The sequence below is a fragment of the Lasioglossum baleicum genome, chromosome 9, assembly GCF_051020765.1.
Source record: "Lasioglossum baleicum chromosome 9, iyLasBale1, whole genome shotgun sequence".
Taxonomy (NCBI): domain Eukaryota; kingdom Metazoa; phylum Arthropoda; class Insecta; order Hymenoptera; family Halictidae; genus Lasioglossum; species Lasioglossum baleicum.
Genome location: NC_134937.1, coordinates 1,318,437 through 1,343,830, shown reverse-complemented (window position 1 = coordinate 1,343,830; position 25,394 = coordinate 1,318,437). Strand labels below are relative to the sequence as shown.

The 25,394-nt window shown below is 37.9% G+C and overlaps 2 protein-coding genes across 8 annotated transcripts in view; one reads left to right on the top strand and one right to left on the bottom strand.

The window, feature by feature from the left end:
• The window catches only part of LOC143211847 (uncharacterized), a 272,266-nt gene that overhangs the window by 96,904 nt on the left and 149,968 nt on the right, over window positions 1-25,394 (bottom strand). Inside the window, exons 1-2 of one of the 6 annotated variants that reach the window (XM_076429887.1) lie at window positions 18,747-24,699; window positions 18,052-18,463 (exon numbers count right to left, since the gene is read on the bottom strand). The exons of 4 other annotated variants lie outside the window; for them this stretch is intronic. In XM_076429887.1, the coding sequence (XP_076286002.1) occupies window positions 18,052-18,149 (98 nt within the window). In that variant the 5' untranslated portion in view covers window positions 18,150-18,463; window positions 18,747-24,699. Of the gene's footprint in view, window positions 1-18,051; window positions 24,700-25,394 lie in introns of those variants that run through there. One more of the 6 variants, XM_076429885.1, reaches the window with a different exon arrangement.
• The window catches only part of LOC143211859 (histone-lysine N-methyltransferase SETMAR-like), a 266,618-nt gene that overhangs the window by 125,079 nt on the left and 116,145 nt on the right, over window positions 1-25,394 (top strand). The window lies entirely within an intron of this gene.

The window sequence follows — 25,394 nt, the reverse complement described above, 5'->3', positions numbered from 1 at the left end:
GAATCCCCTGGATTCGGGAATTTTGTACAACTTGTGCAATGTATAAAAATCCAATAATTCTTTGGACCATTTTACTTTTGAGGCTTTTATAAATTCAAACACTGCCATAATGATCAAGATGAATTTAGTACAACTTGTGCTATGTATAAAAATCCAAAAATTCTTTGGACACTTCATACTTTTGAGGCTTTTCTAAAATTCAGACAGCCAACATCCTCACTTTAAAGATCTCCATAATGATCAAGGTTGTCAAGATCCACAAAATCCCTTGAATTCGTGAATTTTTATTTAACTTGTGTAATCTATACAATATCCAAAAAATTTTGGACACTGCACTTTTGAGACTTTAATACATTCAAGGTCCGTCAAAATCTTCACCCTCAGAATTTCCATAATGATCGAGGTTGTCAAGATCCACAGAATCTCTGGGATTCGTGAATTTTGTACAACTTGTGCAATGTATAAAAATCCAAAGACTCATTGGACACTTTAATACTTTTGAGGCTTTTCTAAATTCAAAGACCGCCAAAATCTTCACCCTCGAGATCTCCCGAACACTTGAGACCGTCGAGATCCATACTTGAGATTCGCGAATCCTTTGGAAACTTGCGATACTCCTCGCGATCCCTGAAGATTTGTGGCATCTTCAGAACACCGTAGGAATTCCGGATGCTTTAAAACTCTCAAGAGCTTCTCGGGAAAGTTACCACCATCTGACAACACTGAAAGCCTTCGAACAGCTCAGACACGTGCACTGCACCTCCATCAATGATCTCGAGCCGTAACCCATAACGGTAACGTTTATTAATTACCAAGAGACGCGGGCACGGCCTATTAACTTCGAATCTCACCTACCTAATTACGTCCCCAACGATCCCAGCGTCTCCTCGGGTGTCCACGCGCGGGCTCAATGGCAGCCGCAGCCCTTTTCATACCGTGAAGCCGCTTAATTACCTATTGACTCGCATCGAGACAGTTCGTAATTACTCGTGACACATCTCGCTGAATGGGGGACCTAATTTTCCCGTTCGATTCTCGGAAAGCTGCTTTTCTTCCTCGGATTTCCTTCCCATCGGTCTTGCCCCCTCTCGACGATCGTAATCAATGGACTGCGCGGATTTTTACGCGAAATAAAAATTGTTCAAGTCGATTATAAGGAATTGAACTGATAAAAATATTATTTGTTGTTTTTAAAGATACGTCGAATGTCTAAAGGACAAAGTTGAATGGTAAAATGGGGCTCATACAACCAAAAAATTGTTGTTTTTACGTAATTTTTTTAGAGATATATGAAGGTCACTTTTATTTTTTTAAATAGAAGTACCCTTTTTTAAACACCTACAATGATAGCCCATTCATTAGGAATTCAGTGACTGTAATTATTCAAGGTCATTCAAGGTCACGGACAGAAAAAACGTATAAAACTAAAATATAGAAGCATAATACGTTTATCACCAGTGAGACTTGTATTAAACATGCTAAGGTCCTTCAATGCTATGGAATGTTTTCAAACATCCTACCAGTATGTTTCCAAACGAGATTCCGCTATGGCTTATTCAATGATTGAAAGGTGTGACATGATAACGGTTTACTGTGAACGTAGACAAAATGGACTGCGGATTTTTACGCGAAATAAAAATTGTTCAAGTCGATTGTAAGGTACTCAACTTTAATGAAAATATATTGTTAACCCTAATTTGTTTGTGGGGCTTTTATAAAAGTGATTTATTATACATATGTGCGTGTTGCTGAGCTTACAATCAGCGAGGTACTGTCTTCTGTTTGTTAACATGCCTTGCCTTGGATGTCTTGGCAGCAGCCATAGATTCTAAACTATTACAGCTAGGTCATCGATTATAAACTGCTATTACAAATTTATCGCTTTAACACCTTGCTATAATATTTTCTTTACAGTCACAGTGTTTAAAACGACTTTATCCCGCAAAATGTCGTAGAAGAGAAAAGAAAAATTGTATTTTTAATATGGCTACATTTATTTTAATGCTTAAAAAATTATTAAGATCTTTCATTTCATTTAAAAAGAAAGACATGACATTCATATTTGTCAGACTTGTGTGATTCGTTAAAATACGGCAAGGGGTTGACATGAAATATAGTATTTAGTATTGTCAATAGTGCAGATATTTGCTACTTTCTTCTCAATAGAATAATTAGCAAAGTTAACTATTTATCGTTTCATTCCATGTGATTTTTATTATTACCACGCTTATATTAACTTGCCGTGTTGTTGTATGCGTCAAATCTTGTAATCGAATTTTAAACCTCTTCCCATAGTCCAATCTTGCTGAAATTGTGTATAGGTTGTAGAAAGTAGAATGTAAAATATACAAAAACAAACTTTTTAAAAGCCACGCTTATATTAAAATGCAGTAAAAAGGAGAAAATAATTTTTTCCTGGTTCTCCATAAAATACCGAATCCGGTTAAATGATTAATAATATTTTTCCCCAAAATTTTAAGCAATTAGTTCAAAATTTCTTGTGTTATAAAATTAGTGTCGGGATGGATAGAAAAATTTAACATAAATTTAAATAAAATCATGACATTAGAGTGACTATAAATAAAAGCGTGGAGCGTCCACGAAGATTACGTCAATATACATAGCTTAGCGTTCCACTCTTTTACTTATAGTCACTAATGTCATGTGATTTTATTTAAATTTATATAAAAATTTTCTATCTATTCCGACACTAATTTTATAACACAAGAAATTTTGAACTAATTGCTTAAAATTTTGGGGAAAAATATTATTAATCATTTAACCGGATTCGGTATTTTATGGAGAACCAGGAAAAAATTATTTTCTCCTTTTTACTGCATTTTAATATAAGAGCATAGCTTTTAAAAAGTATTGTTTATACATATATTATGTTTAACCATTGTACCAATTTGACACACGAGGGAATTAATTAAGTTGCGTAAACGAGGGACGGATGAGGGTAAATAATTTTAATAAATCTGTAATAATATGTATAACAACATCGTCAAGTTTTTCTAACCATATTTACAGTTCTGTGTTTGACCATTCCATTTTTCTTGGAAACAAATAAAATTCGCAGTCTAGTCATTAAATTCCGTCGATCCGCTGCTCGATGGCGAAAACGCGGCAGCGAAAAGTTAGTGGCAAGGGGTGGGGAGAGGCAGTAGAGAAAAGACGACGGTAAATCCGGATTTAATAGAGAGTTCTCGTGTGAACTTCCTTCCATATCGGCCGTAGACTGGTAACCCCGGGACCTGACGTCGGCATATTGCATTATCGCCCGACTTATGGGATCCCATATTCAATATGATGCCGCGCAGACTTCGGCCAGAGGGATTCGCAGCGAGGTGCCGGCGGGAGGGACGAGGCATATTTCAAAAGAGGGTTCTTCAGGATTGCCCGGTAGCCCCGCGCAGTGTATCATATCCGCTGACGCGGGACATACGCGAATAAATGGCATTACATTGCGCGAAGAACGATTCAAGCTACGCTGGAAGTCGGGATGTGCGAATAAAAGCGTTCGCAATCGTGGCCGAACGCTTCACACCTTGCCTCGCGATTTCTATCTCTATTTCATTCTGTTCTGTTCCTCTTTCTATTGATCTGCAGAAATTGGGTCTCTTCCTGAACTTTTTTCATGGTCAAAGTTTTTCTTGTTGCATTGTACAACAATGTCGTATTCGTTGTTCATCGTATTTATTGCATTGTGAGGAACGAAAGTCTCGAAGAAACTATGGGTCTCAACACCCAGAAATGGCAAACTATTTAATTCCTAATTGTGTACAGACTTTTTCCTATTTTTTATGGTAGGGATACGTTTTTGATTTACGAAATGTATTCAGTCATGTCCTACGAAAGAGTCTTTATAATTCAACAATTCTGAAATTTTTTTCTTGTTTCATTGTACAGTGCTCAACGTGAGGAACAAAAGTCTCAAAACAACTATGGGCCCCATGTCAACAGTTCTCTTAAAAAACCACGTTAAAGTTTGTAAACTGTTTCATTCCTACAGAGGTCGAAATTTCCATAGTTCCACTAAAAATTTTCCTGTTTTTGATCGTTGTCGACTGAGTTTTTCATTGTTACTGGCTGAACGTGATTACTTCTTCGGTTACACAATCAATTTCTTGATTGGTATTTCGATTGTTGCGTATAGTTCCGATTATTACAGTTATATTTGATACTTTATTGAAAATTCCAGCGAAATTGCCATAGTCCAGCTGATATATTCCTTTATCTTTAACAGTGTGAGTACTGTGTATAAAACTGTGTACTGAGAACTGTGTGCTGGGTACTGTGTATAAAAATTATACTTACTTACTTGATTTACTTTTATTTTTATAAAATAGGATATATTTTTAGGTTATATCGATTTTTCTTAACATGCCACGGGGTAAATTATTAAGTGTGGAGGATTTTCAGGAAAATTGCCTTAAAAATAAACAAATCCCATCATGTCATAAATAATTTTGTTAAGTTAGGTAATTTATACAGTACAAATCATCCGGAGTGTGGAAATAAAAAGTTGAGTCGGAGGCAACTTGGTTAATTTTACGTGCTGCATCAAATCAAAATGCAACAGCACGCCATATGAAAACGGATTTCGATCTCCCAGTATCTCAGACGTGTTCAAGAAATTCTAAAGAAAAGTAAGCGCTTCGTATGGACTAAAAAGGCTTGAAAACCGCTTTTAACGCAGTATCTTAAAGAAGCAAGACTCGCTTTTGCTAAAACTCGTATGTCGTGGAATGAGGAATGGGGAAAAAGTAATTTTTACGGATGAGAAAAAGTTTAATTTAAACGGACCAGATGGTTTTATGTACTATTGGCACGATTTGAGTAGAGCACATGACATTGCCATGAGTCGAAATTTTGGTGGTGGAAGTGTCATGGTTTGAGCTGCATTTAGCTTTTCCGCAAAGACCCCGATGTGTTGGATATCGACGAAAATGAATTCTGAAAAGTACACAGAACTTTTGGAAGACGCTCTAATTCCGTTCATGGAAGAAATGGGTTCGGATGACTATGTATTCCAACAAGATAATGCAGCCGTCCCCACTTCAAAAGTCAGCAAGGAATGGTTTGAAACGAAAAATATTTAATTAATGCAGTGGCCCGCCCGACCTCCGGACCTTAACCCCATAGAGTACCTTTGGGAAATACTATCTTGCAAAGATGTACGCAAATGGAAAACAATTTGCTGCTGTTGCAGAACTTAAAAGTAGTATAAGACAAGCGTGGACTAGTATAGATGTATCGACGTTACAAACCTTAATTAGAAGCATGACTAACCGAGTTTTTCAAGTTATACTTTGAAAAATGGTAGGAGTATACAATATTAACATACAATTATTAAATAAAACACGTCGATTTTGTAAAATAAATAAAGTATTATATTGAGTGGAACTATAGAAATTTCGCACAACCCTTCATCAAAAATACATACTTTTTAACTTTATCACTTGAATGAGAAGACATTCTATTTTGAAACCATTCCGATGTCTTTGTAATCATCTTAATATGACATAAATACTTAGAGCCTATGTATCTTTTTATGAATGTACCAAAATTGCCAACAAATAAGTATGGAACTATGGAAATTTCGACCACTGTATTTATGTACAGACCTTTTCCTATTTTTAAATAATGTTTTATAATAGGATACGTTTGATTGACGACATGTATTCAGTCATGTCCTACGAAAGTGCCTTTATAATTTCACCAATTCAGAAATTTTTTGTTGCATCGTACAGTGCTCATCGCGAGGAACAAAAGCCTTGAAGGAACTATGGGCCCCATGTCAACAGTTCTCTTAAAAAACGACGTTAAAGTTTGTAAACTATTCATTTCTATTTATGGACAGGCTTTTTCCTATTTTTCATAATAGGATACGTTTGATTTACGAAATGTATTCAATCACGTTCTACGAAAGAGCCTTTATAATTTCAACAATTCTAAAATAAATAATTGGTGACGGCGCTGTTAGGATCGGTGTTAAAAACAGGTAACGATAGTTGAAAGAAAGAAACGTCGGGGATCCTTCCTTTTTTTGGAGGATCATTAGAAAACGTTTCTTCGAAAGAAGGTGGGGACCGGTTTGAAACGGCGCCGGACACCCCATAGGCGGAGTAAGAGTGTCGAGGGTGGGTTGGGAGAGAGGGGGCTGATCCTTGCAGGAGGTCCTCGCGTGTTATGGTCAACGATGCCATAATAAAACTATTCCTGTCGTGGCTTACGGGACGGAGGCAGAAACGAGTCGAGGAACGACGGGGGTGGGTATCCCACGGGATATAAATGCCGGCAGGGTGTTTCTTTGGACCGTGGCCGGCCCGGTAGATTCAATCACGACCCCTCCTACACCGACGAAACTCGCGCCTCGAATACCAAGCAGACCTTTTCGCCTCTCGGTATTAGAGCGTCCCGGCGTCTTTGATCGTGACGGGAATCCTGTCCGCGGTAGAATCCACCTTTTCCCGGGGCCCACGCCCTCTAACTCGCCGATCGGTCCATCTGACGACCAGGTAACATCAGTTTCAAGTACCCTCTGTGCTAGACGCAATCCAACTCGCTTGACTCCAGCCTTTCAATCTATTCATCGAAGATTCATTCGGGGATGGAATGAATCGTGCCCTAAAATATCGACTCTCTCTCTCTCGACGTGTTATTAATTTTCTTCAAGCTAAATAAAATTATATTCTGCTTCAGTCGATATATCTGTGGTTGCAAGCAAAAATGCCGCATGTCACAGTTTCAAAAAATTTGAGTTTATGCATTAACTGAGCTGCAGAGTATAGTAATTTGCGTATTTACCAAAACAGAAGTCGTGAAAACCAATTCGACAGGCTCAAAAAAATGATGCAATTTAACCGGTGTACTATGTTCCGAATTAGCGATCAAAACTTTTAATGGCACTATCTCGAAAGTGAAAGTATGCGACATGTGGCGTTCTTCCTAACAACCACAGATCAGAGTGGGGCATAATCAACTGATAATAAATAGTAACTAATAATAAATAGTCATTGGTCAAAACTTTGTGATTAGTTAGTGATCACTAAATGGCAAATAATTAATCACAGCTCTAAGTAATCGTTAGCTATTGCTTATTACTGAATTAGTAGTTGATCAGTTATCAATCTTTAGTCATCAGTCACTATTGTGCGATTAACGTACATTAATATTATTAATTAGTTATCACTAGACTGCGGATCTTTATGCAAAATAAAAATTGTCTTTATCAATTGCAAGACATAGGTGCTTTACAAATTGTTTTAATGATTTTACTGTTTTAAATTACATCCACCGATTTTTGTCATAAATGCATAAAATTCGCAGTCTAGTTATCACTAACTAATCAAAAAGTTTTAACTAATGAGTATTTTGCTATGACTAACATTTAAAAAGACTATTAGTTATTTTTAAATATTAGTTGATTATTGCCATACTCTGCCACAGATATAGCCTTTGGGGGGAGAAAACATAGGCTTACAATAAATATAAAGTTTCTGCTCTATGAAATTGTAAACGCTGAAGAACGCAAAATAAAAATAATCTACATCGATTCTGTAACGAGGGGGTTCAATAGAAATTAATTTCATCCCTCAATAATTTTTATAATCCTTTACTATTTTATATGTATATTACCCACAGAGAGCCAATTTTTTCATAAGTGCATAAAAATCCGCAGTCTACTAATCACAACAACCATAAAATAAAGACTAATTTTAATAGAATGTCGTTGAACTACTATAACATTAAATACAATCGCCATTTCATAAAAAAAAAATTATTGTAAACTTTCTGAAGATCGATGAACACAACAAAAATGTTTCAAATAGTATGTTAATTAATGTCGCTATAATAATTCGTATCGTATGCTATCGAGGTAAAAACATCCCTTAAAACGGACAGAGACAATTTTCTGAAGATCGATGAACACAGCAAAAATGTTTAGAACTATTATAGTATGTCGATTAATGTCGCTATAAAAATTCGTGATTGTATGCCACCGAGGTCAAAACATCCCTTAAAACGAACAGAGATGGATTTTCTGAAGATCGATAAACACAGCAAAATGTTTCAAACTGGTATGTCGATTAATGTCGCTATAAAAATTCGAGATTGTATGCTATCGAGTTAAAAACATCCCTTAAAACGGACACAGACGATTTTTTAAAGATCGATGAACACAGCAAAAATGTTTAAAACTATTATAGTATGTCGATTTATGTCGCTATAAAAACTCGAGATTGTATGCTATCGAGGTAAAAACATTCCTTAAAACGAACACAGACGATTTTCTAAAGATCGATGAACACAGCAAAAATGTTTCAAGCTAGTATGTGTCGATTAATGTCGCTATAAAAATTCGAGATTGTACGCTATCGAGGTGAAAACATCCCTTAAAACGAACAGAGACGATTTTCTAAAGATCGATGAACACAGCAAAAATGTTTCAAGCTAGTATGTGTCGATTAATGTCGCTATAAAAATTCGACATTGTATTATGCTATCGAGTTAAAAACATCCCCTAAAACAGACAGAGAGTATCGTCCACCGAAGAGCCGATCGTTTTTCTCGTGGAACTGGATGGAATTCGACAGCGGCGGACCGTCGATGTCAACGGGCTGCGAGAAACGATAACCACAGCCCGTAAAACGTATTATGGGAGGCGAACCTAACCCGACACCGGTCACGGGGTTTATTCAGGACGTAAAATTAAGTTACGGACCCTTTAAGGATTAATGATTCCGCGCTGGTTTCCTCCGTCGAGTGGCACAGCTCGATCCCGGTACTTTCCGATTGTTTACCTGGAGGTTTATTTATGTCGTCGGGTGGTCTTTGATCTGCCGCTCTTTGGGCTTTTTCCTTACAGGCTTTCAACGAATTAGAGAGGGCATCTTCTCGGTTTTCCGTGAGGGCGAACATACACACTAGTGTGCCGCTGATGGATTATTATATTGCTACCTTTGTCGGCTGTGTCGATAGCTTGTACGATCCATTTAATCGATTTAATCTAGGCTCCTCTATTCTTTTCTCTTGAATTTCATTTTCCTGTTCAGTCGTTTTTGTGCACGCTGTACCATTTTCAACATGCTGGACTGTCGCTGGAAATGTTGGAAAATGGATCTCTACCTGTTACGAGGATTTTTTAATCTTCTCTCTGTGTATGGGGTGCAAGTGCACCCTAGGCTGACAATAACGGAAATAAAAAGTGGACGAACGGAGAATTTCCAAAAATTTTCTAGGAATGCTATCTGTGATATGTTTCAAATTTTTTAAGTATTTTATGTTTATCTTTTAACCCTTTGCAATCGGAGCTATTTTAACTTGAAAATTAAACATTTCTTCTGACCCAGAATAATTTTACTGAATATGATTTTCTTTTTCATTTTATATACATAAAATTGATATAATAATTTAAGAATGTAAACAATATTGTGGACAGTGTTGGGCAAATTTTATTTTAAATAATAAATAAAATGTGATTTTAATTGCAAATAATAACAAAACTTTTTGTTTAAATAAAAATTATTTAAATAATTCCAAAAATGATGTATTTATTATTTCTTATTTGCAAATAAAAGATTATTTATTATTTGGACTGAGGTGGAAATCAATTAAATAGTTTTTGGTTTTCTCTTATTTCTTGTATTTTGTATATGTATCAATGAACACGTGGCGAAATGAATATCGTGATTACCCGTATGTATAATATTTATGTAAATACAACTATTTTTTGTACCAATTTGCTTGGGTCTGTTGCACGTGTTCTCCATCTGTCGGAGTTGAAGTTGTCGGAGCGCGGTGGTTGTAAATAATCGGCCGATTCAGAGCTGATCCGTGCGTGTTTTTTTTCTGCTACAGCAACCTTTTCAGGTATGTATACCGCCAGTGGTCGGGCTCGTCCGGAGGGCGGATTAATGAATGAAAATACAATTTGAGTTACGATTTGCTAATACAAATAATAATTTCAAATTGTATTTGTAAATAACAATTAACTTTATTATTTTAAATAAATTCATTTAGACTTGCTCTAATAATAGATAATTTTTTTTGCGTTTTATTTGAATATCCAAATAACAAATAACTTGCTACATAAATCATTATTTAAATAAATTTATTTATTGCCCAACACTGATTGTGGATAATGGTATAACAATTATTAGTGGTGACTTGAGTCACCTCTCGACTGCTAAGGGTTAAAAATCAATAAAATTTCAGAAATACTTAGGCAGAAAAATTTTCTCTTTCATTTTGCTCCAAAAATGTATGGGATCCTAATACCCCCTGTCCACAGTAAATAGGTTGTAACTAAATAATTGCACATTGTCATGATCGCGAATGTGAAATATTGAGAATGTCTCGAAATGTACAATTCGAAAAGTTTCAAATTAGTAACGAGCCTAACTATTGGGTTGGCAAGAAAGTAATTTCGGTATGTTGAGGTGAAATAAAATATATAATCAAGAAAATATTTTCTTATTTATTCTTTATTGAAAAAGATCGTCGAATAAAAGGGAAAATATCTTATTCATTAAAGTTCATTGCTCAAATAAAAAAATTGGGCTCCATTTAACCTTAAAATACCGAAATTACTTTCTTGCCAAGCCAATATATGTATACTAAAATTAAAATAAACTAAACAGACCTTATCATAATAATAGTAACAATAATGCAGCTTCCTTGTATTCGTTAAATATCGCTGATAATTATAATTATTTCACCTGCATGATTTCACTTTCCCAATACCTCGCCGAACAAGTTGCACAAGGGTGCTTCTTGAAATAGAACACAAAAGAATTAACAAAAAGCTGAGAACGAAATGCGAGCAGAAATAAGATCGATAAATCATGCGAAGATAAAAATTGATCAACGATTTTGTACTCGCTAAACGTAAATAAAATATTTAAGCGGCTGCTGCGATATTGTAATCTAATTTATGGACTTGCTGTATGGAATAGTTATATTTATCAAGTGTTACTATGAATAATTCCGAGCGCATAATGTATATTCATTAACCTGAACTGCCACTTCAAGTTCGCCGTTCGAGGCAACTACAACTACTCGCGTCGAGAAACCTGCACCTCCAGTCAGGCAACCCGTCTTGCAGCTGTGTCGGTCCGGACTCTTACTACCAGGCGCACTGAACCCGTAGAAACTAGAGTGACCACTAGAATATCCAGAATATTAATTATTGTTATCGCTGATGTTTACATCGACATGGCCTAACGAGAGAGAGAGAGAGAGAGAGAGAGAGAGAGAGAGAGAGATTCAGATGGAAATTTTCATACAAATAAAAGTTTCACTCGGACCAATGTTCCCTTCAGCGTGCAATTTGTTTATTATATCAGCGATTAGATTGCTGAAATAAAGACGTTTGTTATTTTTTCTAACAACAAAGATGTCGAACATTATTTCGCCGAGACTTGTTTTAAAGGTTACATAAAGGACATAAAATGACATTTCTTGAAAAAATGTTGCAGACAAAAATTTCTTGTTTTTCGCATAGAATCCGAATCCTTAATAAAAAATATCATGTTCCATTTGAAAAATGTAACTTCCGGTCTCAAAAATAGCACCATTTGATACAGCGCATCTGATTTATAAAAGAAACACTTTGAATTTTTGAAAATAACCTATTTTCTAGATTATAAATGGGTGGTAGAGGTGGTCTGAGACACCCTGTATATGTATGTATAATATAACCGCATATAAAACTATACATATATTACTTATGTAATGTTATGCGTCGCGTTTAAAAAGAAATAATATAATTGATCAAGAAGGGACTTATGTAATACCGTGATAAGAAACACTGCACTGTACATTATACCATTATAATGACGTAATTTTATTTGTTTTTCAATATTTAACTATGTTCCACCAATCCGACCATCTTGAAACTTTTTTATATGTTAGATAAGCAACAGAACATTGTTCTTGAATTTTTTGGAAGTGGTCACTCGAAGGATTGCTTGCAATTCCCACCCCTAAAAAACTAAATGATTTTTTTCTACCCTTAATAATTTGATCACGGTGGTGAAAAAAATGTATGATATGAAGGAGGTAAGTTCGAGTATTTTTGTTTTTTTTTAATCTGAATATCTTAACTAAAAAACCGAGAAAAAAATGATACAGTTAAGGGTATGTACCCTCGTATCATCCTTATACGAAGGGTTAGCGACTTAAAATTTTAAGGGGTTATCTTTCAACCTAAAACTAACCTAAAACCATTGTTTTCCACATAATATCAATAAAAATTGTGGGTGCGGCCGCTGGACCCCAATCTTACAATTAGTCTGCCAGGCCCGAAAATTGGTTGGATGAATGGTTTCGGTTCAAAGATGCGTCGTTTTATCGTCGCCGTATTCTTGTATTGCCAGAGAGATGGCAAAACTGTGTAGCTAGCGAGGGACGATATTTTGAATAATTAATTTTTTGTATTTCTTTTGAAATTTTCTGTTTTTAATTGATCGAAAAAACCCGGAAACTTGGTTGCGCACCTAGTATAATAGAAAGATTCAATTCGTTGTAAATTCAGAAAGATTTTACGAACACCTTACAAAACCAGGAATTTTAAAGAACAGAAATGCTGTCATGAAACCAGCGTTCTCCGTTTCCTCTGTCTAGGGCTAAGAAAAGAATTGCCGCCCAAAGGGTTAGCTAACAGAGACCAGGAGGCAGGCTGTCGTCAAAAGAAGCTGGAACAGAACCTCGGTAGCAAAGGAATCGATTTTCCTCTCGCCTCTCCCTGATTCCTCCCTTCGGCCTCACCCTTTTCGTTGTTTCCGGCAGCGAGAGGCACAAAGAGAAACGGCGAGAAGGGGGAGAGGAGAACGCGGCCAGGCCGAACAAGACGGACAGTTTTCCGGCGGCGGTATCGAAGTTTCGTAAAGGCGGGGGCCGGCGCTCAACTTTTCGATGGAACGGCACCGGTTGAATACCAAGTAACCTGGCTGGCGAACGAGGGGATCATCGCGGACCGTGTATCCCCGGGGACGTCTACTTGAGAAAAATGATCGGGCCAGACGTTCCCCGGGATCGGGAACAGGCTTGTTTGTGTAATAAAACGATTCTTCGGGGACGTGTTCGGCGGCGGATCTAGTGACTTCTTCGGTGCCCGCGGTGGCAACTCCCGCTTTCTTATGGACGGCTGATGGAATTCTGATGTTAAACGAAGATCGGATTGAGATCTCGAGACGGGAGCTGGCCCTTTTGTTCGTTTAAACTTATAGACTCCCGGAGAGAAACTCATTCTCACGCTTTCACAGGTTACTGAAGAAAATCGCGAAGAAATCGGAGAACCAGAATCGAGACATTCATTCATTCATCACCTCATCCTTGGAAAAAATGTTTTATTAGGTGTACAAATAAGTTCGGTGTCTTTTGAGCATACTTCTGATCTTTATTTAGAAAATGAAGGAATACACGTTACACGTAAATTGCTTGTTGAGTTACACCAAGTTTCTGTCGTGTTTGACAAGGATTTTCATTCAATAATTGCTCTAATTCGTCGTCCCGCGCTTTTTTCGGCATTTCACTGCGTTCTCCACCACTGAGATCAAAATTTCCACTACAAAACCTTTGGAACCACTTCTTGCATGTTTTATAGGTTACAACATTTTCAACTAACGAGGAACAAATCATTTTTGTAGCCTCGGCAGCATTTTTCTTTGACTCAAACGCAAAAAGAATACAATGTCAGGACTGTACATGTACATGTGCATGAATAAAGAAATGTGCACAAGGGTACGAGCAGGTTTGTTAAAGATATGGTTCGTTTATAAACATTGATAATTTCATGCACTGCTTGTGCACATCATGTCCTCCCAGATACCATGCAACATCCGCAGAAATAATTTTGTTGTACAACGCATAAAGTTATTCGAGGTGATTAGATTAGGTGCCTGACCCCGTTCAAACTAAAGCGTGCCTGGCAGACTAATTCTGCATCGACGTCGACGTTAAAAAGCTGCAGCTCGCACAAAGGAATTCGAGGAGTTATGGTGAGAGTAAATCACGGCGCGAGGAAACAATTAACATAATGTACGCGTCCGCGCAGGGCGCAGGATAACAAAGCAAAGGGATGGTGGCCGGGGTTCATCCGGAAAATGGCTGTTAGCCGCGTCTAAGGAGTAAAATTAATATTAAGCGTTCGCGTAACTGCGAGCCGGATGACTAAACGGGTTGGTAAGGACACGCGAGGAGCCGAGGGACCTCTATCCCGGCGAGAATGGCTGGGACCCGTTGTTCCGAGGCGGGGGTCGCGGCCGGAGGCAAAACATCGGACGTGCGTGAACGAGACATTAGTTTGCCGTGCGAAGGATTACGGGCCCGTGTATATCTCCTCGTTAATCCTGATTTAGGGATTCCGACGTGGAGCGGCGGCCGTCCTATTCGTTGCGAATTAAGACAGCGGCGCGCGCGCGCGCGTGTGTGTGCTCGTACAGCATCCTAACGGCGCGCTTAAGTCAAACCTCGGGGATTAACTTCGATCCCCCGGCCTTCATCCGACGCGCAGCTGATCGTTGATCGCGAAAAAGTATCAGCCAACAACGAAAGCGTGGTGCACCCTCCTCCATGAACCTTCTCCGACGGGTAACTTAACCCTTTCGATACAAACAGCCGGTGTACGGCTTCTGCGCCGAGGATCGCTCGGAAATACAATATTCGCGATCTACGGGTTGCTGCTCGCGTAATTGACAAGTACAGTAATCCCCGACTGGGGATTTTCATGTTCGATAAATGTCGGCTGCATCTGTTGCCGGTAACAGGAGCCAGTTCGACATTTTTGTTGGTTTTTAAACAATCTTTTCATAGTTTTCTGGTCGCGTTTCACGGGTGTCTACATTCGTTTCTTCGACCAATATTTCTGTTTATGTCTCACGTTTCGATTATCTTTTTATGAAACTTGTGTCAACATATTTGTGGCGTTTTCCCGATCAAAACGAGTTCAAACACGACACAGTTCAGAGCAGAGTTGCTCTTCGGATGGTAAAATAGTTACCTAGCACTTGTGTTTGTTCAAACCTTTATATATTTGTATAAGAATGTTATGCATTGTTTGTACTTCATTCTCGACGAAGTACTAAAATATAGTTCACGCATCATTCAACGTGTTAACGAATGTCTTTTTAACCGACTTCGAAAAAGGAGGAGGTTACTCAATTCGATCTGTATGTGCCTTTTTCCCGCTTTTTTTCTATGTATGTTCACCGATTACGCCGAGATGGATGGACCAATCGGAACGAAACCTTTTGCATCTTGTAGAATACGTCCCCAGGGTGGTCCCGTAAAAAACAAATTTTGCATTTTTTTATTCCTTACGATTTTATATGCGAAAAATGAATTATTTCATATATGTTCACCGATTACTTCGAGATGGATAGACCAATCAGGACGAAACCTTCTGCATTTTGTAGGGTATGTCTCCCGATATTGGTCTCTTCAAAACAAATTTTGCATTTTTTCATTCTTTGCGGTTTTTATTGCAAATAACCAATAAGACCGAAAAACTATCCTACGGTGTTCTACAAATTATGCTCGTTCCACTAAATTTTATAAAAAAAAATTAAACCAACTTCGACAAAACGCACTAAAGAGTATGGAATAATTTCCATTTAATTTACGTGAATACACACTACAAAGGCGGCGGAGAATTGAAAATTTTCGACACTGAAAATTACGAAAATCATTAAATTCGTCTACATGCTTTCCCATATTATTTCCAAGTCCACCATATTCCAATGAAATTATAATCGGCAACATCTGTCACTTGGAAAATTTTCAATTTTGCGCCGCCTCCGAAAAGATTGTATTGTATTTAAATTCGTGTAAATTCCCGTAAATTAAATGGAAATTATTTCATACTTTTTAGTACGTTTCTTCGAAGTTGTTTTAATTTTTTTCTTACGATTAGCAGACCTGTCTCTTATTCTTATAAATTTAATGATCTGTTTAATTGCGCGGTGGGTGGTCGGATATGAGAACGTAATTGATATCCCTGATACAATTAGCAGTATTAATCGAAGGATCCGCGATTATTTGTCAGCGTTAAGGAAGCATAAGCAGACGTTAGATCGCGGCCGTCACCCGGTTCGGCAGTTACCGAGGCTTAACCGTGTACAAAGTGAATTTATCGGCCACCCCGGCGCCCGTAAGAGCTTGTTAGATCCGCGAAGTATGCAATAAGAGAATTTACCTCCGGCTTTCGCGAAGGTGTCCACGCCGCGCCGAGGAAACGGCGAGCGCCCCGTAAGAGACCCGTGAGACGCCTTATTAATATAATCCTATAATTCCGGCCGGATATATTCCGCTTCTGTGCTCACTCCACGGTCAGCCGTCTCGGTGTCGGTATCAATTACTTTACCCTTGTCAACCCGGTTAACCGTTCTCCCGGGGTGCAACGTAACGTTTCCACGGCTCTACGCCAACCTCTAACCACCATACGCACGATGCCGGTCGCGTAGTATAACAGGAAACGAATCGACACCGTATTTCCGATTAAAGGTCGGTTTATATCTTAGCCAGTCCGACCCGTCAGACAGAACCTTACTACCCTGGTTTTGTATAATTTCGTATCGAAACTGTTAAGTTATTTTAATATTTTTATTCTTTCAAACGGCAGCTACTCATTCTTATTATAAATGCATAGAATCCGCAATTTACTTCCTTTAACAATTTTGTATCGACACTGTTGAATCATTGTAATATTTTTATTCTTTCAAATTGCAGCTACTCATTTTTATTATAAATCCATAGAATTCGTAGTTTACTTCTGACTTGATCTACCATTTATTAAAAATTGATTTCAGAGAAAAATCTCTCTTTCCCTGATTAAAAGACTGATTGGAAAGCTAATCTAGAAATGTAAATTTTTTATAAATTTGAACATGCCATGAATGAATAAATATCCGCTAATAAAATTCAACAGATAAATGGAAAGCTATTAAAACTTTCTTGGCAGACTCCTGCGACAGTTTCTCGTTAATCGATCTTCTTTTGGTAAATATTTAATCGCTCTACGCCTCGACGCAATTTGAATTTAGCTAATCCACCATCAAGGCGTACTTGAATACAAATAACAAGTTAACTAGCCTCCTCCGGTTAATAGGTTAATCACGAGGAAAACATGTCCGGAGGTTGGCCTGATTAAAGTTTCACAGTAATTTATGAGCCTCTTTGGAAGTTACTAGACTTCGAAACTGTCTGCGGAATCACCGAACGAGTTTATAATTTACGTGTCTTTAATAATTTTCAACTTATGGTACATTGTCTTGCCTTAATATACTATGGATATCTTGATATCGTGTTGTATCATGAACGTTAATTAAGAAAGTATTTTCATATACATAGTGCAGACATATAAATTTCTTAATTTTTTAATACCGTTAGTCTTATACATATGAAAATAGACACTGATTTTTTTATTTAAAAAAATTATAGTTTCCTGTCAAATGAGCCATTATTCATATCCAGTAAGAAATTGTTGAAAATATATAATACTGAACACATAAAAAATATTTAATTGTTAACTCAGGACCTATTTAAACGATATACGAAAATGGCCACTGTGACTACAAGTGCATTCAGATTTTATTTAAAAAATTATATTGTCAAATGAGCCATTATTCATATCCAGTAAAAAATTGTACAAAATATATAATACTGTACACATCAAAAATATTTAATTATTATCTTGAGCCCTATTTAAACAATGTCGTTTAAAATGTCTACAATGACTTTAAATGCACACAGTTTTTAACAACATAAATTTCAATCTTCAGATAAAGATGTAATTTATATACGCTAATAAATTTTCAAAAATTATATATGTAGTTATTTAAATAAAAAAATATTTGATTATCAACTTAAAGCCCATAAAACGCCACACGAAAATGGATAAATTTATCTACACATCCAGCAAAAAGTTTCATATTATTCTTAAACAAAAAACATTTTGACGACGACATGCGTACGACGTGCGCAACCCCTGAAAAGATCAAAGGATGAGTAAGAAATTTCCGAGATGATGGAAACGCGCGACATTACCTGATATTCGCGAATCCAATTCGCGAGTGTTGCACATTGGTCATCTGCCACCTGACACGTTCGCCGGTGTAGAACTGCGTGTGCGACAGCCGCCTCATTTCTCCGTCCGGGCTGTTTCAGAAGCACAAAAAGATACTGTCTAACAATAAGCGACGACGCGGGAGAAGAAACGAAGGCACGAGTGACGGTCTCCATGATCGTCGCCGCTGAGCGGCGAATTATTGCCAGTGTCCACCCCACGATGGCCACGACACATAAATCGAGGTATCGAACCGAGCCAAGCTGTTTGCCATCCTCCCCCGTTTATTACCGACGCTTCCTTGCGGTCTCTGGCTAATGCAGCTAACGAAGTGCACCGACGTATCTCCGGAAGATTAGTTAATCGATATTCTCAGTCTCTCTTATCGGCAATCTTCGGTAAAAAATTGTATAATCCCCGCTTGCCCCCCATTAGAAAGTTATCTCCATTCAGGAAAATCTTTCTCGTAAAATATTGGCTTTGTTAAATAATTAATAGAGCTTCTTTAAATATACAACTCCTTTTTAAATACTGACATTTTCTTTACAAATTACGCGATTGACTTGGTAACACCATTCTTAGAATTCTTTTTTAAATAGTGACATTTTTTTATAAATTACAATTGACTTGGTGACAATATTGTTAGAATTCTTTTTTAAAATTGAGTTAGTCACACCTTTTGTCATAAAACTGGATAATCTTGTCTGTACTACTAGGAACATTTGATTAACAATCTCAGTCTATTCTGCACTCGCGATTATCACGCGAATCTCTTCCTCCCAGATGATTGATGCCCTAAAATTGTTGTATCAAGGGGTTCATCGTTCAAACACACCCCCTCAGTTCTCGAATACTGTCACGTTCTTTCCACGAGGCAACAGGATAAATGCGTACGAAGCAAAACAAACAAACATAGCAATCTGAAAACCGAGAACAGTCACGATTAATTCCCCCAGACACTGTCGCCACCAGCAAGGACCAGTACATCCACTTCCACCATAGTCTCTCGACACAGTTCATCGGCCACCAGCATCCGGACACGTCACAAACTGCATTCAATTAACGAAAGAAGAGGCTGTCGTCAGCAATTCTCCAGCATTCGGAGATCCACCCTTGGATGATCACGCGGATCCCATCCTAGTCAAACATCCTCGAGGTTGTTCCGAAGGTTGGGCTGTTCGACGCGGAGAAACTAGGTCCTCGGGCACCCCAGAGCCACCTCGGCGCTACCCCAAGCGATTCGACCGGCCGGTGTTAGGCTAAGCACCCTCGCGTCGCGAAAAACCGCAAGATAGAGGAAAAAAGTGGCGGCGAGTAAACGGAAGGACACGATATTCTTGTTATTTTGTTAGCGCGGCGACGGAGGATCAGGCGAACGGGTAAGCGTCGAGCGAAACACTAGCTAGCGGGGTGCATGCTAGCTAGGGGCGCGCCCCCTCGCACACAGGCCCCCCTTTTGCTAGGCTCCTCCTGCGCGTGTATGCATCGGCGTACATTCGATACGTTGTCCACGAGGGGTTCTCTCGACCCATCGTTGCCGCCGTTACCACCGCCGCGGCTATGACTAATAAGAAGCCGAAGACACTGTCACACGAGTCCACCAGGCCAGTGTTAAACGATGCGGAAACCTAGGGCTTCGATCGGCTGGGGTGCTACCGGGGGTTCTCGATAGACGACCCTCAATCCCCACCGTCATCCAGAGCTGTCCATCGTGTGCACGATCGCGTGGACATGGACAAGAATCTCCACTAGGATCAGTAGGATCGTTATCTACAATTGTCTGCGTGTTTACGATAACACACCGAAATCTGTAGGTGTCTGTAGTTGGCTGTACATGGACATGAATTGTTTCAGCTGTTGTTGCTGTCCATGGATGTCTTTAGTTGGTCTTTAGATGAGACCCTCCCGATCCACCCAGAACTGTACATGTTGAACATGATCGCCTGAACATGAATCTCCAGTAGGATCGTCCTCCAAAGGAGATGACAGGTCTGTCTGGGTGTCTATAATCGTCCAATGAAGTCTGTGGATGTCTGAACTTCCTACCATCACCCAAAACTGTACATGACGTGCACGATCCTCTGGACGTGGACACGAATCTCCACTATGATCATCATCCCGCGGAGATAACAGGTCTCTGTCTGGGTGTCTGTTATCGCCCAATGAAGTCTGTGAATATCTATGAGTAGCTGCAGTTATCTGTAGATGTCTGTGGATAGCTGCAGTTGTCTGTAGATGGTCATCAATGTCTATGAGTGTCCTGAACCAGGCCCATGAATCTTGAGTTTTACGAGTATCTATGAACATTTTCAACCGTCTACAATTATCTACAGCTACTGGTACTAGTTTGCTGGTATCAATGCGCGTCCACAAGTGTCAGTGACCAGCATATAAACCTCGAAAGGGGACAGTGTTCGCGCATCAAGTATCTCGAGAGCCCGCAGGTCCAACAATGAGATAGCGCGAGGTTAATAAAACCCAAGATTGAATATCACTGAAGTTCTTAAACTTTTATACAGCTGTTCCACAACTGTTAATATAGTCGAGAAACTTCCTCACCGCCTCGGTGGCGCATGTACTTTGAATCATGCGGTAGCTTCATTTAACCGAGCCACGGACAGCTTCCTTGATGTTGCATATAAGCTTGTGAGAATCACGCGGACAAGTGTTGTAAATCCTCGACACTATTGTTGCCTTCAGCCACGCGCTTTGATATACGATGACACTGGATTGCTGCCTGGTACATCGGCGTACCTGAGAGCTGCCATTTTTCTGAAAGCTCTGCCTCTGACTGGCTAGCTGTAGTCCTACTTACAAACACCGCGGCTTGTGACTGATGATAATATTCAAACGTTTACTGATTGTACGTGTTCAGTGAATTTACTCGGTAAAAAACAAACGTGCCTTGGTGAAAATAAATTAGTATTTTTCTGTCGCATGATGCACTCGCTCGAAATATTTAGACCAACTTTCTTTTCGAAAGTTGTAAGTGCGTTTGCGAAGATTTTAGATGACTGTACAGTGGGTTCGATGATGACAAACATCAATTTTTATTGCAGAATTAATGGGAATCTGTTGTTTGTATATGTTAGTCCTTTATAAAATTTTGAAAAGTACAAAAATGATAACACTGGAGAAATCTACATCTCGAATTTTAAAGACATATAAGAATATATGTGTTTATATAAATTTATAGCCTAAATTTTCATGCAAAAATCATAATTTTACCACATATTAGAAATAATACAAATTTTTAAAATATTAATACTATAAAATTTTGAAAAATACTAACATCTTTACTTATGGATTAACTTTAATAAGCAGTTTTATGGAGTTTGGCGATTAAAAAATGCTTCACATTTACATGCGTCAATCAGATACGAAATTTTGAAAGGTTCGAGTTGCTGACTAACAATAAGAGAGGATATTTAAACGAGAGAAAATATTCGCGCGTTTAACCATTCTCGAAACCCGAAACGCTGATTCCGCGCGTCATAGTCTTGTTTACCCTCTGAAGTGTTATCTAGCTATGGCCCGTAAAACGCTCGTTTGTTCTCCTCGATACGATCGCGTGCTGTTCGATACCGGGGAAGGGTTGTTCCAGGGGCAATTTTTGTGGGTTCAGGTTCCCCGGAAAAGAAGCCGGTTATTGATTTATCTAAGCTCGCGCTTAGTCAACCGAATTTCCTGGAACCCTCGAACCCAATTGTTTGCCTTGGCTGTTGCAAAAAGTGACGGCGATCGGTCTTCGTTCTCCAACAAATCAGATACCCTTCATGATCGTACGAAATCTGTGCGGTCATTGTCGTGGTCCGACTTTTCATGCTTCCGTCATTTATTATAGACACTGGGGTGGGAAAAACTTTGAAAAAACTAAAATACATCTTAGTGAATCACTGAATAATTGCGGTCTGGCGTAATGGTACATTTTTTGAGTGACTGAACTAATATTTTAAGCGATACTACTGTAACTATCTTTTGGAGTATTCATACGAAATTGAAAGAAATGGAGAATTCATAAGAAATATTAAAAAGCAACATGCAATAACAAGACCAAACCTTCTTTTTCGAATGCTCTAACTCCCACCGTTGTAACTTCGACAAAAATAATTATAATTGCTTAAAAAAATTCGAGTACATTCTTCAAATATCAGTTAATAAGCCTGTAAAATTTCAAATTCAAATAGTCAATACTTCTCTTTTAAAAAATTCTGGAAATGCAAATTGTACGTTTTGAATGAATTTTTCTCGATACATGTCTGTCAAAGCTATTACTCCCACTGCTATAACTTCAACAAAACTTATCACAATTGCTGAAAAAAATTCAAGTACATTCCCCAATACCTCTCTTTAGAAAAAATCCCAAAGTTTGTTCATCTAGGGATAAGAACAAAAAATTTTAAAAAGTAGAAGAATCAAAGACAATTTCGACGAAGCGCGCATCTGGATCGGGGGAAGACTATCTGAGAGGATACGCTCAAGTGTCCTCGGAGGGGGTTGAAATCGATTCTTTGATCGTGCTTATGCGGTCCGGCGTGATTTACCGGGCTCTGTTCTCCGTGCTACCCCTCTCTCGTCGACGCGAGTAGGCGAGCACGTTTTTATCACGAACGAAACGTGCACCAGATGCGTACCGTGTCACCCTAACGCGTCTCTCTCGCCTGCTCATAACCCTCGCGAACGGTTAGTACATCAAATTTCCTCGTTCTCGTGCGGGAGGGCCCCATGTGTCGCGATCCACGTCGCCGGGATATGTAAAACGCGAATTTCGATTCGCGTTGCGTCGCCCAGTCGGCTTCGAGTAACGACACTCCCGAGAAAAGAGCAACGAGCTCTCCGGATTCCTGCCCCCTTGAGATTGTACCCCTTGGAACGAGTGTTGTGTCTTGAGGGGGTATTCCCTTCCAAATGTTTTTTATTCGTTATTTTTGCGAATTTCTCTTGTCTTGTATGATGAAAATTTTTGTAATCGGGAATGTTCTAATATTCATCCGTAGCATTCTAATTCAATTACATTGTAATTCATTTGCGCAATTAAATTACATTGTATTTCAATTACAGTAAAGAGCATAACTGATTCCACACACTTTAAATCAGAACAACTTTTATATGAATGGACCAAACGACTTCAATTTCTCTGTAAGGCTAGAAGAATTAGTTTAGTTAATAATGTGTAAAAAATATGTTGAAAAAATGCATTTGGTCGGAATTGTGAAAAACAATACTAACTAGAGGGTTATTGTTGCTCGCTCGCTTCGCTCGCTCGCGAGTAGGGTTGTTTTTGCTCGCTCGCTTTGCCAGCTCGCGGATAGCACTGCTCTTGCGAAAGGGTTAGTGGTACGCATGGCTAGTAGTACCTATAGCTATTAATGTTTTTTTTTTATTTGGTGTGTGACTCTCCACGAGCCACACAAAGAACTTCCCGATTCGTTAGTTGCAGTATATTATTATCATTATTAAGTGTACGTTTTAAGGAGATTATACGTTTTCAGGGAAATTCAATAGTTTTCTACTTATCAAAATGTTTGCTATATGGCGTCGCATTAACCCAACATCGTATGCTCGTTGCTCGCTTGGTTCCTTGTTATAGCATACTAATGTTGCAAAATAAATCGTCTTAATTAGTTTTTCGCAAACGATACAACTCCTCATTATCCGGGTTTGCAGTATTGATCTTGGTTTTCTTCGATACTGTTAATTTAAATTGTCCCAAAATATATAAACCGCGCTCAATTTTGAAACTCTGCTCAGTGCTACATACAACATTTGTAAAGTTCGCCTTTCTGATTTTTTAAAATCCAAACATACATTCTCGTATGTTTGTCCCTGACTTTTATGAATCGTAATCGCTTCAGCAGGAACCACTGGAAATTGACTACGTGTGATTTGATATTTTTCCTCACTCGACATATTTATTTGATTCGATATTTTTATTATTGGTGTAAAGTTTTGATCAATATTTGCATTTTTCATATAATCACGATAACGAGTTCTTACTTTCACTCCTACTCTGGCCAATTGAAAATCTAACCACAATATAGACGGAATTTTAGTATTTTCTTGAAAAGTAATAAATTTTAATATTCCGCATGTGTGTGTGCTCCATTAACCAATCCGTTTTCAACATCAATGTTATTAATAATATTATCATATAGTTTATATTAATTTTCAATTTAATCTCAGTTAATAATTCGTTTTGAACTGATTGTTTTTTTAAAGATTGTAATATAAATTTTTTTTTGTATTTTCATCGATATTCTTTGAAAATGTATTCTCGGGAGTAGAGATGATTAACTCACTCTTGCATTGGGATAATTTTAAATTATTGTAAGCGGAAACATCATCGTAAGGTACAAAAAAAATTGAAAAAAATTTTTTTTTTTAATTTTAAAAAAATCGAAAAACAAATTTTTTGTGTAATTACGTTTGTTTCTTCGGTGGAAACTTTCCGTTCTCTCGTATAAATTGCATTGTTGAATGAACTTCTTTCGAAAAAAATAAAAAAACTAAAAAAACTACTTGACCAAAATGGACCAAAATCTAATCAGCTCTAAGTTACAGCGGGGCACATCGATTGCATCATTCATCATCCTGATCGCGTTGTTACTTTTTCTGAAAACGTTAACGAAAAATTTGATTACATAGAAACGGCCATACGCACACACACACACACACACACACACACACACACACACACACACACACACACACACGAACATTTTGCTGAAAATAGTCTAAAATGACTGCAATGACCATGAAACGTGAAGATCTGCTAAAAAATCGATTTTCGATTTTCGGGGTCATTACAATAACTTCCCTATAAAATCGGGAAGTTAAAAATTGATTTTAATAACTTTATTAGCTGGCCCAATAACGAAAATTCAAAAGATGTGTCTGGTCAACTGGTATAAATTCTATACGCTCTGAAAATTTCATTGAAATTAGTTAATTGGTCTGCGAATTATAAACCATCAAAAGTGTTAAAAATTGCAAGTTTTCAAGATTTTCGGCCTTTTTACCGCTATTGATCGTTTATAATTCGCAAACCAATTAACTAATTTCAATGAAATTTTCAGAGCGTATAGAATTTATACCAGTTGACCAGACACATCTTTTGAATTTTCGTTATTGGGCCAGCTAATAAAGTTATTAAAATCAATTTTTAGTATTGTTTTTCACAATTCCGACCAAATGCATTTTTTCAACATATTTTTTACACATCATTTACTAAACTAATTCTTCTAGCCTTACAGAGAAATCCAAGCCGTTTGGTCCATTTATAAAAAAGTTGTTCTGATTTAAAGTGTGTGGAATCAGTTATGCT